This window comes from Bidens hawaiensis, unplaced genomic scaffold, assembly GCF_021521415.1.
Source record: "Bidens hawaiensis isolate Kalapana, Puna unplaced genomic scaffold, B.hawaiensis_p1.1 tig00007678_1, whole genome shotgun sequence".
In the NCBI taxonomy this organism is placed as follows: domain Eukaryota; kingdom Viridiplantae; phylum Streptophyta; class Magnoliopsida; order Asterales; family Asteraceae; genus Bidens; species Bidens hawaiensis.
The window spans coordinates 741164-760020 of record NW_027491534.1 but is presented as its reverse complement, the minus strand read 5'-3'; the positions used below and the strand labels follow the sequence as shown (position 1 = coordinate 760020).

General features: G+C 33.8%; 2 protein-coding genes across 3 annotated transcripts; one reads left to right on the top strand and one right to left on the bottom strand.

Annotated features, from left to right (window-relative positions):
- The first annotated feature begins 2151 nt into the window (after nt 1–2151).
- Nucleotides 2152–4579, top strand: LOC143635723 (expansin-A8-like). The gene is made up of 3 exons (XM_077103481.1): nt 2152–2438; nt 3651–3963; nt 4235–4579. Exons 1-3 carry the CDS (start codon nt 2339–2341, stop codon nt 4545–4547), a joined length of 726 nt encoding a protein of 241 aa, XP_076959596.1. The 5' UTR covers nt 2152–2338; the 3' UTR covers nt 4548–4579.
- Nucleotides 4580–5592: 1013 nt separating this feature from the next.
- Nucleotides 5593–11945, bottom strand: LOC143635740 (serine/threonine-protein kinase STY13-like). Of its 2 annotated transcripts, XM_077103496.1 has the most exons (7): nt 11867–11945; nt 11372–11700; nt 10407–10539; nt 9315–9510; nt 8427–8551; nt 7322–7480; nt 5593–6098 (listed from the first exon to the last, which is right to left on the bottom strand). In XM_077103496.1, exons 2-7 carry the CDS (start codon nt 11665–11667, stop codon nt 5814–5816), a joined length of 1194 nt encoding a protein of 397 aa, XP_076959611.1. In that variant the 5' UTR covers nt 11668–11700; nt 11867–11945; the 3' UTR covers nt 5593–5813. The 2 variants fall into 2 exon arrangements, with proteins under 2 accessions (XP_076959611.1, XP_076959610.1); XM_077103495.1 differs by lacking the exon at nt 11867–11945 and having other exon boundaries at nt 11372–11757.
- Between the last annotated feature and the right edge of the window lie 6912 nt (nt 11946–18857).

Here is an 18857-nt window from a genome sequence, read left to right as displayed (position 1 = left end):
ATTTGCTGACGTGTACTTTTCAACCCATTGTAGTTCACGTGTCAGCAAACAGTACAAAAGTCAATGTAGTGACGTGTTGTTTTGCTGATGTGTAACCTTTTCAACGTATCAAAACTCCGGATTTTGGTCACACGCATGATCTTGGTAAAAACTTTATTAATCGCATAAAATAAATATATTGCAAAAATTAAAATGAATAATTGTTATAGATATTAATTAAGTAATTAAAATATTTTCTCAAAAAGTATATTATCAGGTATAATATATAAATAATAGTTACCATACAATAATCACTTAACGTACATTAGGTACGTGAATCACGCTCAATGTTAAAAAGCAGATACGCTCAAATCAATATCCAAAACCTAAAACGTTAAAGGTTAAACCCTAAAACGTTCATGGTTAAAACCTAAAACGTTCAAGGTTAAAACCTAATACTTTCAAGGTTAAACCTCATCACTCAAAGTCAAAATTGATCGATTGACGTTACAAATTGATGATTAATCGGATCAATTTCAAAGCTTAACTAATCAATTGGCTTCAATTCCAGTTTCAGTTCTTTTTGATCGATTGGCGCGTCAAATTGATGATTAATTGGATCAATTTCAAAGTTTAACTGATCAATTAGCTTCAATTCCAATTTCAGTTCTTATCAAATAGCTAAACAAACTTGTGAAAAAAAAGCGACAGTGCTTATCTCATGACGGTGGATGGTGGTTTCGACGGTCGACGATGGACGGAATCGTTGGACGGTGACAATGGACGGAATCGTTGGGGCAAAGGTGGAGAAGACCAGCTCGCAAAGCTGTGATTTTAGGGTTAGCATGTTTTTTAAATCAACATTGTTGAATGTCACATATGTAATGTAGGATATTATTATATTGGATCATTTACCATAATATATATCGATTATGTATTCCCTCTTTTCTCACTTACACTTATTACTATAATCATAAACAATTGGTTATGTATTCCCTCTTTTCTCATTTACACTTACTATCATAATTATAAAAAAAATGTCTAGTCTCGAATAATATTAATGTGCAAAGAAGCGTATGAGTATTAACTTGGTAAGCGAAAGGGGAGAAGGATTTTAATGATTCATTCGCTTAATTGATATAAGCGTATAATTAGTTAAACGTATGAATGATAGGCATATGAGATAGATCAAACGGATGAGGGTTTTTGGTAAACGGATGAGAAATGGTTATTGCGTACAAGCAAATGATGAACAGTACTTGGCGTCTTTGCACTTTTGTGAGATCGTTTTGATTATTTTGATTGCTTTTAAATGACTTTCTACCTACATCATCACAAACAGATTTATGGATGGCTCAAGCCAAAAGCAAACAAAAAATCCCGGGCACTTTTTCAAAAAAATAAATACTATCGTACATTTTATGTTCAACAATCTTTTTAATCGGGGGACACATAGACTCGAACAGTACTTGGCGTCTTTGCACTTTTGTGAGATCGTTTTGATTATTTTGATTGCTTTTAAATGACTTTCTACCTACATCATCACGAACAGATTTAGGATGGCTCAAATATTTTGGGCCAAAAGCAAACAAAAAATCCCGGGCACTTTTTCAAAAAAATAAATACTACTGTACATTTTAGGTTCAACAATCTTTTTAATCGGGGGACACATAGACTCGAACAGTACTTGGCGTCTTTGCACTTTTGTGAGATCGTTTTGATTATTTTGATTGCTTTTAAATGACTTTTTACCTACATCATAACTAACAGATTTAGGATGGCTCAACTATTTTGGGCCAAAAGCAAACAAAAAATCCCGGGTACTTTTTCAAAAAAATAAATACTATTGTACATTTTATGTTCAGCAATCTTTTTAATCAGGGGACTCGAGCCCGGCTCTCTAGGTCTCTAGGATCACAATGGGACATTTTATCAGTAAACTATAAACCAAATTAATCATCAAAATGATCAAACTTAACATAGTAAACATTAGATATGGTATTTTTTTAGACGGGTGCCTAAAACATTTAGGGCTTAAGCGATTTATTGAGCCAAACTCGACACGAATCCAACCGACTAATTTACAGTGCCCCTTGTAGTAAAACCGAATTTCACAGTACAGCCAAAGTTTAACTTTAATGAATTCAAAGATTGCATATTAATATTAGTTAAAATTGAATTATTGGGACTTTTTTGCCGGCTGCGAACGTGATTCCATTACATGCATACTTACTTCTTCATCTACTCTTTGGTCTTAACAGATCTCCCCTATTTATACCTTCATCTCTCTCTCCTCTTTCAAACCATCTCTCTCTCCTCATTGTGAACTTATAATAATGGGTTTCTCTTGCTTTTAAGTATGATCCTCTTGTGTTTCCGTACCACCCATGGCTTAAAAGGTGGTTGGCAAAAGGCTCATGCAACCTTTTACGGTGGAGAAGATGCATCCGGCACCATGGGTATGTGTAATTTGCACGTGTCACTTAATATTATTATTAACTTCAAGTCATAATATGTCATGTTATTTTGTGTATATATGGTTTTTTTTAAACCATAAACCAGTAATATTATATATAGTTGGTTGACAAGAATAAATTATATAAGCCACTGGTCACTTTTTAATCAACTTCAATTCATTCTCTGATATTATCTACCAAAAGACAATAGATCACCTTACCAAATGACCGTACATTATATAAAAAACTATAAGACTACCCGCTATGAGGCGCTGAAGGGGGAGGAAAGGGGCGTGGTGGGCGCCGTACACCGCTGCAGGGCGCCGTCGATGGGGGCGCTGAGGGGTCTGGCGGGGTTGGGACGACCGGCGTGGTGGAAGTGGTGGTGGGTCCTCTCTTTCTTCATCACTCACACACACATACATATATATGTATGTATATATATATTGGGGACGCCCAAGGGGCATTAACCGTAGCGGGACGGGCTTCGATGCCCCGTTTTTTACGAGACGATGATGTGATACAGTGGAGGGGTTTCGAAGCCCCCACCATAGCATACAGCCTAAGTGGCTGGATGAGAACTTTTTAACTAATGCTCATAGTAGAATTCCACTAGAGTTAATGAAGTCTAGTTGAACTAAAGCTTTAGCTAGAGCATAACTTGTTTAACTTATTAAGGCTCAAGTTTGAACTGATTGGTTCATTTGAAGCCACATTTTTACAACTCAAGCTTGACGCAAGAGTAGTTTTTAAGTTTAAGCTTAACTTAGGCTAGTTTAATATTTATAAATGTATACTTTCATATTTAATTATAACTTTACACACAATAATAATCATTATATAAATATATATCTAAGATATTAAATAAAAGTTAATAATAAACTCTTTTAGGCTCGTAAGCTCAAACTTAATAAGTGAAGCTCAAGTAGTTCCTTTTATTAAACTAAGCTTTCTTTAGGATTGATTGGGTTCGAGCTCGTTTAATTCTAGTTCAATTAATTTACGTTTTTAACGAGACAGTCTTAAGTAGCTCACAATCGGCTTCACGTGTTATAAGAAAACGATAAACCCCTCGACTCCTTTCACCATGATTTTGTCTCATATACAGCTACTAAATATATTTCTTTGTTTAAACCATTTTTCTTCTTCACGTACTAGTGGTACCCATTCTTCTCTTTAGTAACTAACTTTATTGTGACCAATTTTAATGCACAGGTGGTGCATGTGGCTACGGCAACCTCTACAGTGACGGCTACGGCACAAACACCGCGGCGTTGAGTACTGCCCTCTTCAACAACGGTTTGAGCTGTGGTTCTTGCTATCAGTTGCGGTGTATCAACGATCCACAATGGTGCATTCATGGTATCATCACCATCACTGCCACCAACTACTGCCCACCAAATTACGCACTCGCCAATGACAATGGCGGGTGGTGCAACCCCCCTCTCCGCCACTTTGATCTCTCACAACCGGCCTTTTTGAAGATCGCAAAATACCGGGCTGGGATCGTCCCTGTTGCCTATCGGAGGTATGTGGCATACGATAAATAGGTTGGATAATGGGTCGTGTTTAGACTGAACTAATTGGTTTTTAAAAATTATGGTTTTTGTCCATGTGGTTTTGCAAGAATTAATTTTAACCAAAGTTTTCTTAATTTAATTAAAGAGATTACCTCTTATTATAATTTGTGATATATTTATAGGGACTAAAACCGTAATTTTCTCTTATACTATTTGTAATGTTTTTTATAAGAAATAAAACTAATTTATTCTTATTTAAATTTGTGATGAATTTTATAGGGTGCCATGTTTAAAGAGAGGAGGAATGAGGTTCACAATCAATGGTCACTCTTACTTCAACTTGGTTTTGATCACCAACGTCGGCGGCGCTGGGGATATCCATGGGGTCTCGGTCAAAGGGTCGAAAACAGGATGGCAAAAAATGACTAGAAACTGGGGTCAAAATTGGCAAAGCAACTCTTATCTTGATGGTCAAAGTCTCTCCTTCAAAGTAACAGCCAGTGACGGAAAATCTGTTACCAGCTACCACGTGGCACCTTCTGGTTGGAAGTTCGGCCAAACATTTCAAGGTGGTCAGTTTGAAGATCTATGAAGAAACCAATACTTAAATCCCATTAAAAATAAAATAAAAAGGGAATATAATTGTATAATCTCCTTGTTTTTTCATGTATTGTTTTTATATAAATGTTAAAGGTGTTCATGTTATATCAAATTGTTCAAAAATTTTGGTTATAGTCATACTATGTTATATATAAGTCGATCCGGCAAAGTCCAGTCCAACTCGCCCCAGCCTGACCCAACTCGATGCTAACATGAGAGAAGTTAGTCCACTTTACAGGCTCGAAACATGATCTGTCTTGCTCCTTGAGTCTTAGTCATTTGGATTGCTCAAATGGTAGCTGAGAGTCTCGATACAAGCAGAGGATTTTAGGGTTGGATTGTAGGTGTTGAAGAAGAACGAACGATTAGCCATTGTAGGTGTTGAAGAAGAACGAACTGTTAAGCGGTTATGTTTTGAACCTTCGAAGCATAATCATATGCCCGTGACGAGCTTACGCCCGTCCTACACGGATGTTTGGGCATAAAGTAAAGAACAAATAAATGTTTATTCACCAATAACAAAAAGTTGCAACAGAAAAACTTGTTGAAATTGGCATTTGGTTATGGGTGGAGTCGGTAGGATCGTGCAAGATAAGACTATAGAATAACATGTAAGAGTTGTACACGTTGATGTTTAATTTATAAGAAAAGAAATTAATATTAATAATATAGGTCAAATGTTTAATAATCATTAATTAACAAACCTGATTGGAGCTTCTAATAAGCGGATCTTAAGTAGCTCACGAGCAATTGACCTGTTTACACCCTGCTCTTCACCAGCTTTTATGTTATTACTAACATTATTAGAGAACATAAAGCTGCACCTATTTTGAAAGCTTACTAAAAACCAACTTTATAGTAAATTGGCATGTTACAAATCTGCATACTACATTAGCACAAAGTTGTATTACTTCTGAAAGAATTCAATACTTTCTCGTTGAATTCCTTCGTAATATCGTAAGTAAAACTTTCAATTCTCAGATGTTAAACCGACACGCTATGATAATTTGTGCCTCATGCAACAAAACTTGCACATAACCTAAACTGGACCATTCATCATCATATTAACATAAGCGAAAAATCTAGAGTTTTATGAGTGCCTCATTTACAACCCCATCCATATCAACCAAGACACTTTCCATCATATCTATCCTCCTACCACAATCTTTTTAACATATTCAATATTCTTCCCATCAAGATTCACATATTCCAATCAAAGATCCAATCTTTTTATACGGGCCGGGCCGGGCCGGGCCGGTCATTGCGAGTTCTTGGTCTTTTTGGCAGCAAAAATCTGACGAAGAAAAGAAAACTTCCGTCTTGAGCGTGCAGAAAGCTCAGTACTGGCGGCTGCATCATCGCCGCTGTCAGATTCTTCTCGCGACGGCGAAGGTGGTGGTGGCGGGAGGGTGAAGAGAAATGCATTGAGCATGCGGATGATTTGGTCAAAGCTTGGTCTTAGGTTTGGGTCTTCAACCCAACATGACTGGATGATGAACGTGAGTTCCGGCGAGATGTCGTCTGAAAGATTCGGCCTTTCTTGCTGTTTTATGAGGTAAGAGGGTCAGATAAGTAATTTCGTGGTACAAGTTTTAGTGTAAAGGGTACGAGATAATGGGTTATACAGTATCAGTTTGTAAATTAAGTCGAGCTGAGCCGAATCAGGTTAGGCTCGGCGGGTCAACTCGTTTACAAACCGAGCCAAGCCAGCTTGGCCCATTTATTTTAACGAGCTGGAATGTTAAGCTTGAGCTTGAGCTTGAGCTCGAGCTCGGCATGCAAAAAAGCTCGAGCCAAGCCATTTATTTAAAAGAAATTATTTTAATATTTTTACACATGTAAAGGGTATACAAAAAAATATATATTATGTTAACATACACAATACATAATTAATAAATTTGGGTTTTAAGTAAACGAGCCAGCGGTCCAGCAACACTTGCCTAATGAGTGAGCCAATGAGCCAAGCTTACCGCCTTACCTTGGCTCGGGTTCAGCTCACTTACAAGCGAGTCGACTTTGAGCGAGTTAGGAAACACCAAGTGACATGTGGCATACATCGATATAAGAGTTTGACCAGGCAAACAATTGAGTGAATCGTTTAAAGCCGGGTCAAAATGCAATACAAGGTTTGCAAAGGCCTAATGGTCACTTGAGTAATTTTCCCTTTAAAAAATGGTTTAATGGACCATTTACATTGTGCCCAATTTTCCCAAAATATTAAAAGGAAAAAAAAAAGAAAAAATGGTTTGATATATTGTGATAACATTTTTGTGATTTTATTGTTGTAATTTGTAAAAGCATACCTATACAAATTGGAATACATACACACATACATATATATATATATATATTATAAAAAATTAATGAAAACCAACTACCTTAAAACACTAAAAAATACCATATTTACACGTTTTATAAACAAAATATTATCAACTACCTCATTATTGTTTTCCCATTTGTAACTAAATTTCATTTAATTTACTATGAAACCGGTAAATATGATCGTTTGTGTTCTGAAAAGGTAATAAGATGTATCAAAATTATAAGCAAATATATAAAATTTTGAACTTTTAGAATGATATATGTGAAAGTGAAATTAAGCTTCATATTAAATGCAGATCCAAACCCCCACCCCCTAAACATAATCCGTTTTTAATTCAGTGATTATCTAGACATCAACAAAAACATGCTATTAAGAGATGGTGTCTATATTCATAAAAGCAAATAAAATAGGTTACTAAATTAAAAGAATAATCATTTTGGTACCTTAAAAGCAGCAGCATAAGCAGCCTGCAAATTTGACATGCCTTCAAACGGCATTCGGTTTGTAACTAACTCCCACAGCACGATACCGAAGCTATAAACATCAACTTTGTTGTTGTAATGTTTTTTCTCCCCTTGTCGCAAGGTCACCGTGCTATACAACTGTAAATTATACAATTAAAGTTATTTTTTGGGTTGCACATTAAATAAATTATAATAAAGATGAGACATTTGTGAACAATGATAAAAGTCAAATTGACATCCTAAATTATCTTTTTGACCAAAACTGTGAGCTTTCGCACGCATCTTTTTACACAACTCCTTTTATTAATAATTTCCCTAAATAATTAGAATTTGTCAAACATTCAAACAATTGTTAAAAATATGGCCATTAATGTTGTAAAATGATCTTGATATGACTCTAATGTTAAAAAAATATGTATTGTAGACTTCTGTTTAAAAAATGTTAAATATTAGATCAGGGTTAATTTGTGTTTAGCACGGTTCTAAGGTCTTACTTAGGTGTTTGGCTTGTTTCTAATTTCTTGTTTCCTCTATATTGAGGTTGTAAATATATGTTAAATCAAGCATAAAGCTTAATTATAGCTAAATTTTGGGTAGGTGATGCTAAAAACCTATGAAAAACCATATAACAGGTATATAAATAAACTGTCCCTTGGGTCAGGACCCTATCGTCACACGCTTTTTAAAACCATGACCTAGCAGCGTGTGATATTTCGCTGACATTACTATAGAGGTATAACACATAAGAAGAAATGGTTACTTGCATATTTTCTTATTTATTATTCAATAGAGTATATATATATATACTTTAAAAACACACATCCAAACACCGTTAACAATGACAAGTCACTGTCCTCTTGTATATAACTCATCTATCATATAAACCACCCAAGGCCTAAAAACCACTAATTCGGATATCCTATTTTCTAAACAAAAGGATTTTAGCAAAGAAAAGCTCACAAATATCTAAATATTTGAATAAATCAATGAAAGACAAATTAATTATAAACCAAATACCTAATAATTGATTTGACCTAATCAATTGAATTAATGAAGAAGAATTATTTATTAATCAATCGCATACCTCGGGTGCCATCCAACGGTAAGTACCGGTCTCTGCCGTCATCATTTCAGTAACGGTTTCTTCCCTTGCAAGACCGAAATCAGCAAGCTTCACGGACTTCTGATTTGCAGTAAGCAGCAGGTTGTCTGCATCAACATATTATTAGTAGTAGTAAATAAAAGATAAGCAATAAAATATTGCAATAATCAGTTTCAAGTTTGGAGAATCGAATTGATATCCGACTATTTACGATTAAACAATCAAAATGTGCAACAAAACTGCTTTTCAAAGGGTAGAGTAATATCATTTGTATACCCTTAATTTTATCTATACTAACTTAAATAATCAAAATTTCCCAAACACTACGCATTGGACGTGGTTGGGTAACGGGTCAAAAAGGATAATTTCTGTTTGAATCAAAGCAAGTCAAAATGGGTAAAATCTGTGTAGGTCAAAGCGGGTTCACATGGATAATTTCTGTGTGAATCAAAGCGGGTCATTTTTGTATAGACCGAAACGGGTCAAAAAATGGGTCATTTCTGTGTGGATCAACACAGGTCAAAATGGGTAGTTTCTGTTGTGTGGATCAAACCAGGTCATGCTAGGTTGAACGAAAACACAATTCGTCCAAAAGCGTTCTTAAATAAGTACCGTGCCATATATATTGCAAATATTATATTATTTCAATAATAATCTAACTTTTTTACATAAAATCCCCAACGAGTTTTTATGCTTGAAAAAAACACTTTGGGTTACTTTAGACCATCAAAAATAAAAGCAAACAAGTTTTGAAAATGATCATAATAAACTTATTATGATCATTTTCAAAACGCACAACAAAACAGCCCTTAAATAAATTCAATATTACAAATAAAAAGCGACATAATGCAATAAAAAATAAATAAATACCAGGCTTTAAATCTCTGTGTATAATCCCATTTGCATGCAAGCAATCCATAGCTCGGGCAATATCGAGAGCAAAATTTAAAGCTAAGCGAAGGTCTAACTGATTCGGACGAATACTTCCCAAGTATTTTCTGAGTGACATTCCCGGTAATAATTCAGATACAATCACCATTAAAGGATCTTTACACGCTCCAATAAACTATATCAAAATTATAATAAAAGTTTAATACAATAACTAAAGTAAAGCACACATCTTTTTAAAGTTAAAAGCTTGTAATAAGCAAAGGCCTGTGGACAAACTTAACGTTCAGTGAACCGTTCAGCAGGTAGTTCGTTTACGTTAATAAGCGCACAACAATGAACATATTATTTGTCCATTTAATTAAACGACGAACTGAACACATGTGTCATTTGTTCATTTATGTTCATAAAAGTTCGTTTATGTTCATTAGTTTACGTGTCTTTAAGTTCGCTTGTTTATATATTCAGTTAAACTTTTTTTAGACCCTCTACAATTCAGGTATGTCGGCTCATTTATGTTCTTGGGCCGTTTGTTTACATTATTAGCAAACAAACACAAAGACACTTATTTTCTTAACGAACAAAAAAATCCGTTCATTTAATTGTTCGTGTTCGATCGTTTGTTTGGTTAAAGTTATATAAAAACAAAACCAATATTGAAGAAACGAACAAACATGAACACGTCTCGTTTGTTCATTTGGTTCGTAAAAGTTTGTTTATGTTTGTTCATTATGCTCGTTTATGTTCATTCGTTTACATTCATTTATGTTCGTTAGTTTATATGCAATAAAGTTCATTCATTTATATATTCAATTAGAACTTTTTAGACCCACTGCAATTCAGTTATGTCGGTTTGTTTATGTTCGTGAACCGTTCGTTAATAGTATCAACAAACGAACATAAACGAACACGAACACACTCATTTACTTAACGAATGAGCACGAACAAGAAAACCATGTTTGTTTACTTGTCCGTGTTCGATCGTTTACCAGTTAAAGTTAAATGTAAATGAACGGACACGAGCATGTCATGTTTGTGTTCATTCAGTTCGTTTACAAGCCTAAGTATGTTTACCTTGACTAAGTTGTCATGTTTCACTCTTGACATCATAGTAACTTCACGAGCAAAACGGCTTTCAAGTGCAACCCGTTCTTCCGTCTTGCTCCCACGGTTGAGAACCTTTATTGCCACAATTTGATCACCGTACCTACAAAAACACATTATTATACACCAATTTCAATAAATAAACGTACTCAGCATGTAAACAAACTGAACATTTAGCAAACCGTTTATGAACCGTTAGGCAGGAAGTTTGTTTATTTAGAAAAACGAACGAACATTAACAAACTTTTTTGATCATTTAGTCAAATGAACAAACATGAATGTTCATTTATGTTCGTGAACGCTTGTTTGTACATATTCACTTAAATTTTCAGGTCCATTATAACTTAGTCTAGTCAAACATGAAATCAAAATATCACTCTTCACTCATTATAGTTTAGTGAAGTTTTATTAATTTTGTAGGCCCAATAACTTGATGTTCTGTTTACCTTTCTATGGTGTTCGTTCAGTGTTCGTTCATCATCATTTATTTTCATTTGTGAATCATTCATTTATACTATTAGCAAAGGGACATAAACAATTACAGTTCAAACATGTTCATTTGCTTAAAGAAAGAACACAAACAAGAAAACATGTCAGTTTAATTGTTAATGTTCTATCTTTTGTTTGGTTAAAGTTAAATAAACAAACGCAAACATGCTTTGTTCGTGTTTGTTCGTTTACTATTAAATGAACCAAGAAAGATGGAAATGCATCTGTAATACAATTATTTGTTCAAAATCTTTCATTCATGGAAACAATATTTGTTCTTTTTACATTCTACAAAACTGTTGCATCTATAATACCATAATTTATTCAAAAGCCAAGAAAATTGTTCTTGAAATCGATTAAAAAGAAAAGAAAATGGCTTTTAAGTGTTGATTAAAAACCAAGCAACAAATAAATAACATTAATCACATAAACTTAAAATTGCTCACCTTCCTTCATAAACCTTTCCATGAGCCCCTTCTCCAATTTTTGCCCCAATAAACAACAGTTTTGGATCAACAAGCACCCGTTCATCGATCGTGCAGTCAGAACTCGTGATCGACCCATTTGAACAAACAGATTTCGAGCAACCCGACCCGGATTTAACCGTCCCAGACTTATGTAGACTATTGTTACTATTATTGTTATTATTAATATTAATATTATTATTACCACTACCACTACTATTATTATTATTATTATCATCAAATGCCCCTTCTTCTATTATCCTGTTACCATTACTCATACTGCAATTTCAGATTAACCCTGTGTTCCTCATCTTCACCCTCACATACCCAATTCAACAAACTCAGATACAAAACACATCATCATCATCATCATCCGAAAAAGATTCAATCTTTTCTCTCAATACAGCAATAAAACAGTGCGATGATCAAAAAAACACCGTAAAAATCGAATCTTTTTCACCCGAAATCAAAGAAAACAAGAATCAATAAATACCCAGATGAACAGATTGAAGAAAGAACCCAAAAATCAAACACCCAGATGGAAATTCAACCTGCAAAACGTTTCAAGATTGTTAGGCAGAGTGAAATAACAAATACCCAGATGGAATAAAAGACTGTATTACGTAAAGAACAGATAAACCCTAACTTTTATTAATCGAACTGGGATGTGGGTTTGGTTCAAGAATTCGTCTTTGATGGGTTTCTCTCTCTAGAAATTGAAATTGAAGGGTTGTGTTTATAATCTATAAAGATGGCGTCTTGGTGAAGATATTCGATTTTCTTCAAAAAGGTAGGAGTTGGTAAGGCATGTATCGAGCGGTACACACCTAGTGAGTGTCAAGTGTGTGTGAGAGAAACTGAGGAAGGTACTAGTTAGTTTTGTAGGCCAATGGTCGGTTGACACGTGGATAATATGGCCGGAGATGGGTTGAGACAGCCACCGGCCACCACCACAAGTGAGTCGACTGGGAATTTGGAATTTGGGGTGCTATTGCTATTGCTATTGCTATTGCTATTGCTATTGCTATCTACTCTCCCACTAAAATTGCAATGTGTAAAATGAAATAATAATATCTTACTTGCTTTTATGCAACTTGATGATTTAAAATTCAGTATAATTTCTTGACAGACCCATAAATTATTATTCTGTTCAAGATGACATATATATAGTAGGGTGAGCATTAGGTAATGAGTCCCGGTACACTACTAATATTGAACTGGCATCGTGCTAATAGACTTGGTATGATATTCACTTTTCATAAATTTGGTGTCACTATTTTTGAAACGATACAAACACCATGCATTTTGTAACGAGTATCGGTACCGTACAAATGAGTTCATTATGGTATTTGGTACCCGCTTTTCCAAAACTTCGATATTGATATTTTCGGTATCGCACGAATCTCGTCCCTAATAAACAAAGATATCTCATTAGAGGATTCAAACTCTACAACCCTATTTTCATATTTTAACAAAATAACCTAAAAACTAACTTCGTCCCATAAGCCTTCCCCATATTTTTAGGGGAAAACAAAATGTTTGAAGGGCCACTATTAATTCTCATATATCGCTATCTCTATCTTTATACTTGCATTAAAAAATACTATATTTTCTCTCTCATATATAATTAAATAATATTTTTTACATCTTTATCATTATCTTTTATCTCTATTCACAGCCACTTTCAAATATATTAAAAAAATAAATAAATAATGAACAGTGTTCTTTCAAATTTACTCTATCTCTGTAAAATTTTATTTCTCCTCCACTCACAATTACTTATAAGCCTCTAAAAAATTTAGAGAACTCCCTCACATAATTATAAAGGAGCTACTGGGAATGCTCTAAGTGGAAGAAATTTACCTCTAACAAAAAGATTAAATTACAACTTTTGTCTTTTAGACTATTGCAAATTATGGTCCAAATCAACAATGAAACAAGGATTATGGATATCGGATAAAATGAGGTGATTTCCGACTCTACTTACTATAATGATGGTGATGCACGTGATAATTATGTTTAAAAGTCTAATATGATGACTTTTGTGATCTTAGTTCAAAAGTTATTAACAAAGACAAGGTTTTAAAAGAAAAGGTGAATCAAATAGAAAATGATCTTGTTGAATATAAGCTTTTGAAAACTAAGATTGTCAATATTGAAAAAGAAAATCTTGAACTAAAAGTTATTGTTGATGTTCTCTTAAAAGAATCGAATAGTTTAAATTAGCTAATCATCATCATCATCATCGTACTCAGTATATCCCACCAATAGCAAAGCTATGGTAGGGTCTGAGGAGGGTAAGATGTAGACAGCCTTACCTCTACCCCATGGGGATAGAGAGGCTGCTTCCGGTGAGACCCCCGGCTCTATAGTAGTTTTGCATCAAGCCTTGGACATAAGGCACATAGCACTCAATCATCGGGACGCTGGCTGATCGGTGCATGTACCCTTGTCTTTCGGCTATCAACGCCACCACATGATGCATGATTAACCTTCCATCACTTTTAACGTAATTTTCACGAGATTAGTAAAATAACGTCAAAATTAGTGCAATGTTACTTTTGTCCACCCGAGGGTTCACACATATATATATTATATGCGTGCACCGCAAGCAGGGCACAGTTTAAATTAGCTAATGAGACTCTTAAAGAAAAGTTGGTTACTTTTTAATATCATAAGGAAGTCTTTAACAAAGGTATTGAAATGTTAAATGACATACTAAAGCCATAAAAGCCATCGTGTGATAAATGTGGATTAGGCATTGCTCGTCTTGTTATAGTTCCTCGACAAGTAAATCAAAAGAGATTAAGTTGGTAAAAGCTAACAATGTTGAGGTTGATAAAGTCAAAGTGATGAAAAATCTAAACCAGTAGCTCCACCCAAGACCATTGAAAAGCAAGTGTTGTTAAAAATCTAACTATACTATTAAAGCAATAAGTTGTTCACAAAACATTTAACTAAGCACTTCACATAGGGTGCCAAGTAGATGTCATATCACTATTTCCTATTATATTATGACCCATGACTCGTTTTCCTATTATAACTCATGACCCGTAAGGCTTTATAACATTTTTGAAAAATATATTATTGTGTGATACGGGTTTTGAACCCAATACCTCATATTTCAAACCAAATGTGGTTATCAACTCCACTAAAATAATAATTGTGTTTGATTTCTTAACTTAACATATATACATATGATTTCTCTTTAACTATAAAACCAAAATTATATTTAATTGTTAACATTTTCATAATTCACAATATAACATTGTCTTCTCATATATTTTTAAGACAACAATTTAAGATTGTTCATCGTTTCTCTCTTTATTTTAAAATGTAATATATTTTTATTCATTTTCTTTTACAACGAAACCTTAGCCTTTGTAAATTTAGTTTTTAAATCTGTAACAACTTTTTTTTATAAATATCATTTTTACACACACAATATTTAATATAACAATATCGGTATGAATGTTTTATTTGAATCAATCAAACATCAAGATGTGGTTTTCAACTTAAAATTATAGTGTATAACATATCAAAAAACTTAATAAAAAAAGTAATAAATAAAAATTATTATATGAAACAATTGAATTTATATATTACATATAATAATATTTTATTTTTATTATATTTTTCACTCGTGTGGAACACGGGCTCTAACCTAATATAATAATAAAATAACAACTATATCTAATACATAAAAGTATAAAACACAATGATTAATGCATATTTCATAATAACATAAAACATAAAACACAATGGTGAATACATATTACAAAATGATTTAAACGTTAAACACAATGGTAAATACATAATACAAAATGGCCTGAACATAATACACAATGAACGTAATATACAATGACTAAAACAAAATGATGAATAGAAAAACACAATAACGAAAAAGAGACAAAATGACGAGCATAAAGACACAATGACAAACAAAGGAAAGAATGATGTTCATTTTGTTATAAATTTTATATTTAATATGTTTAATGATTGAAAAAGACAATAATCATAACATATAACACAACGTAGAAAACTCAATTAAAAAACATAATGACAAACAAATAACACAATGTATAAAAGCCCACTAATTTTTTTATATACATTAATATGATATATCAAAGATAAAAAACCGCTTGTTATTATGGTGATTTTTTTTAAAAAAATGTCGTGTGAGAAAGTTATGAAAATTTTAAAATGATGGGAGAATTGACATGTGCATTGCATGTGAATAGGAAAAGTCAACAATACGAACTATTCAATATATGCCTTTTCCATCATATTTTATTCTCAAATTAATCAAAACCATTCAAATTTAAGATCAGTGGACTATATTACTTTTCACACTTCTCATTTTTTGTTTACTTTGTATTTTAACCTAATCCTAGTATAGGTAGATATATATCTACCAGTTTAAAACTAAAGGGATCGAATGAAATTAGGGCAATTAAAGTATATACCGTATATAGCATTTAAAACCGTTTCAATAATGAAATTTGAGAAATCAACCTTCAACCTATACTATTAAAGCAATACAATTTTTCCACGTGACATTCAATTAAACCCCCCGCATATGGTGCTAAGTGTACAAGTTTCCATTTTTACAATCTCCCCTTCATGAATGATAAAATCAAAAATATGATTTTGTTGGGAATCGAACTCACTGCCTTACTTTTAAAATGTTTGTGGCTTACAACTCAACTAGGATGAATTGATGTTAGCCTTCTCTTTTTCTTAGTTGGTATAGATTCACAACTTTTCATTTTAACTTCTTTTAAAATAAAATACAAATTATTCTTACTAATCTATGTATTTTATGAAATTATTTGTGTCTTAAGAATCCATAAGATATATTATTATGTATACTATTAAATTTAAAATTTTTGTTATATTTTTTAACCACCTGTGTATAACACGGGCTCTACCATAGTTCTATAAACAATTAGGTCTAAGGCATGACTCAAAAAAGTCTCCAAATAAATCTCCTAAGAAACCTAAGAAATATTCTAAGTCAAACAATCATTACCTAAATAAAGAATAACCAAAGTAAAACTCAAGTGTCACGCAATTATTTTCATAAATTAACAACAGACATTGTTATGATGGGACCATAATCCATATATTTATGGAAATAATGGTTATTTCTTCCCATCAAATTTCCTTACGAAACCAAAGATTTTTTTGAAAACTATAACGATTTGCTAAATAAACAAAAGTATGGTTTTCCAAAATTTGTAAAGATTAGTGCATTTAATACTAGCAATCCCGGACCCATGAAACATTGGGTACCAAACTTAGAAATACCGTAATGAGCAAGATAAGGAAATGATAATGATCATGGCCGTCCCCGAGAATCCATAAAAATTTTTGGGCTCATGACGAGTAAAAAAATGAACCCTAAAAAATTTATACTCAATAACATATATATAAAAAGTCAATAGTACGACACTAATTGTGATATCAATGAATACAACAAAAGTATTGTACCAAAGACTACTTAAACGAATGGAAGTCTTTCCTAGCATTTTTTATTTTAAATTAAAAGGTTCTTTATATAATAAAGTCTTAAAAAAAGGGATTAACAAAATGTATGACTCATAAAATAGGCCTATCATGTGTCATTAATTTTGCTTTGTATTTCTTTCTTGAACTTTGTATGTTTGGGTTTCTTGTTGCTTACTTGAGTCACCGTTTTTTTTATTTGGCAGTTCTAGAAAAAAATTAAACAAAGTAGCATGCGGTTAAGTTAAAAATCAAACTCTTTAGTAGGGTTGGTCTTGCAATCAGTTAGTAAAAAAACATGTGAGATGATAAATTCGAACATGTACATGTTTCTTGGAAAATGAGCATGCAACCGGTTAAAGTAACTTTCATTTGGTAGTTTACATATGTTTGTTTATAATATAATAAGTGTGGAAAAAATTTATAGGCCTCAAAATATGATGGGTCTAGGGATATAGCCCTCTCTGCCCCCACCTTATGGGCTGGGTTTGGTAATGATCCATTTCATTTCTGTGTTCATAGCGTTGTTCATTCCATTCCCCCTTCATTCCCTTACCCCGTACCAAACAGACGACTACAAGTATAAAAAAAAGCTTTTGATTATCTTAGAAATAGTAATGGGAAGTCACATGATTTTTTGATTTATCTTGTCACAAAAATATGTAGTTTTATATTATCACAAACCCGGGTTATTCACTTCATTAAGTTAATATCTATTATTCGCCTCTCCCTTATCGTATTTCCTCCAAGATAAAAGAAAAGACTGGTACTCCATCTTTTATGACCTATTCCCCCAATCCAAAAAAAATATTCTTGTCTTAGGCCTTGTTCCTGGTCAGAAATATAGTGAAATTACCTTCTCTATTCCTTCCCCGAACCCCGCTTCTAAGAAAGATATTCAATTCTTAAAATATCATATCTACGTAGGTTGAAACAGGGGAAGAGGCCATATTTATCCTGACAGGAACAAAACTAACAATACAGTTTATAATGCTACAGCGTCGGGTGAGGAATGAAATAGACAAAGAAATTGAATGGACAAGAGAAGGGAATGCACGACGTAATGGAATGGATCATTACCATTCCATTGAGATGCTTGCTTACCTATGTGGGAATGGAATGAATTATTACTTTATGTTGTTTGGTATGCTAGAATAGAAAAAATAAAATAAAAATGGTAGTGAGTATCGGTGGTGGTGGTGGTAGGAGGCGATGCCGATAGACGGGAACGATGGTTGGTCACGGTGGGTGGATATGTGGTGGTGGTGATGGCGGGGAGCAATGGTCGATGGCGGTGGGTGGATATATGGTGGGTTGCAGCGGCAGTGGTGGTGGGTAGTGGTGGTGGTGGTTGGCGGTGGTAGTGAACAGTGGGTGGTGGCGGGGGTGGTGGGCGGCAGAGATTAATGGTGGTTGGTGGTGGTGATGGTGGGCGAAATATGATGGTGGCGTGGGAGTTGCCCGAGTGAAACGGAACGCTCTTCATTCGCAGGCAGTTACGGGGACTTTGCTTTTAGCTTTTAGCCTTCTTAGCTAGCCGACAAAGGTCGAACTTTCTTACTTCTTTATTGAAAGCGAAAGATAAAACTGACTTACTGAACTTTTTTATTGAAAGGGTATAACTAACTGGCTGGCACCTTACGAAGTAGTATACTTATTTTGTTTAGTAGTATGAGGCTTCACATACTCCTACTACTCGAGAGATAGGGTGGCACCCCCCCCCATCCCGAAGTGACGAAGATGAAAAGTGCTTTTGCTAACTCTTTCTCGTCTTCAAAAAAGTATCAAAATGCAGTTATATAAGCTATCACTTTTGCAATGAAAGATCAGCCCATCTAAGGAAAAAAGGCTAGCATCATTTCTCCATTGGGGAGATACCACTTTTGAAATGAAATATCAACTCTTCGAAGGGAAAAGCTCAAGTGTGAAATTACAGCTATACTGGCATCGACTATGTCTC

Excerpts from the sequence above, each read along its gene's own strand:
- LOC143635723 (XM_077103481.1), top strand. The coding sequence starts at position 2,339 with ATGATCCTCTTGTGTTTCCGTACCACCCATGGCTTAAAAGGTGGTTGG. Across the intron at positions 2,439-3,650 it reads AGATGCATCCGGCACCATGG|GTGGTGCATGTGGCTACGGC; the intron begins GTATGTGTAATT and ends TTTAATGCACAG. Across the intron at positions 3,964-4,234 it reads GTCCCTGTTGCCTATCGGAG|GGTGCCATGTTTAAAGAGAG; the intron begins GTATGTGGCATA and ends TGAATTTTATAG.
- LOC143635740 (XM_077103496.1), bottom strand. The coding sequence starts at position 11,667 with ATGAGTAATGGTAACAGGATAATAGAAGAAGGGGCATTTGATGATAAT. Across the intron at positions 10,540-11,371 it reads GGAAAGGTTTATGAAGGAAG|GTACGGTGATCAAATTGTGG; the intron begins GTGAGCAATTTT and ends GTGTTTTTGTAG. Across the intron at positions 8,552-9,314 it reads ACACAGAGATTTAAAGCCTG|ACAACCTGCTGCTTACTGCA; the intron begins GTATTTATTTAT and ends ATGTTGATGCAG.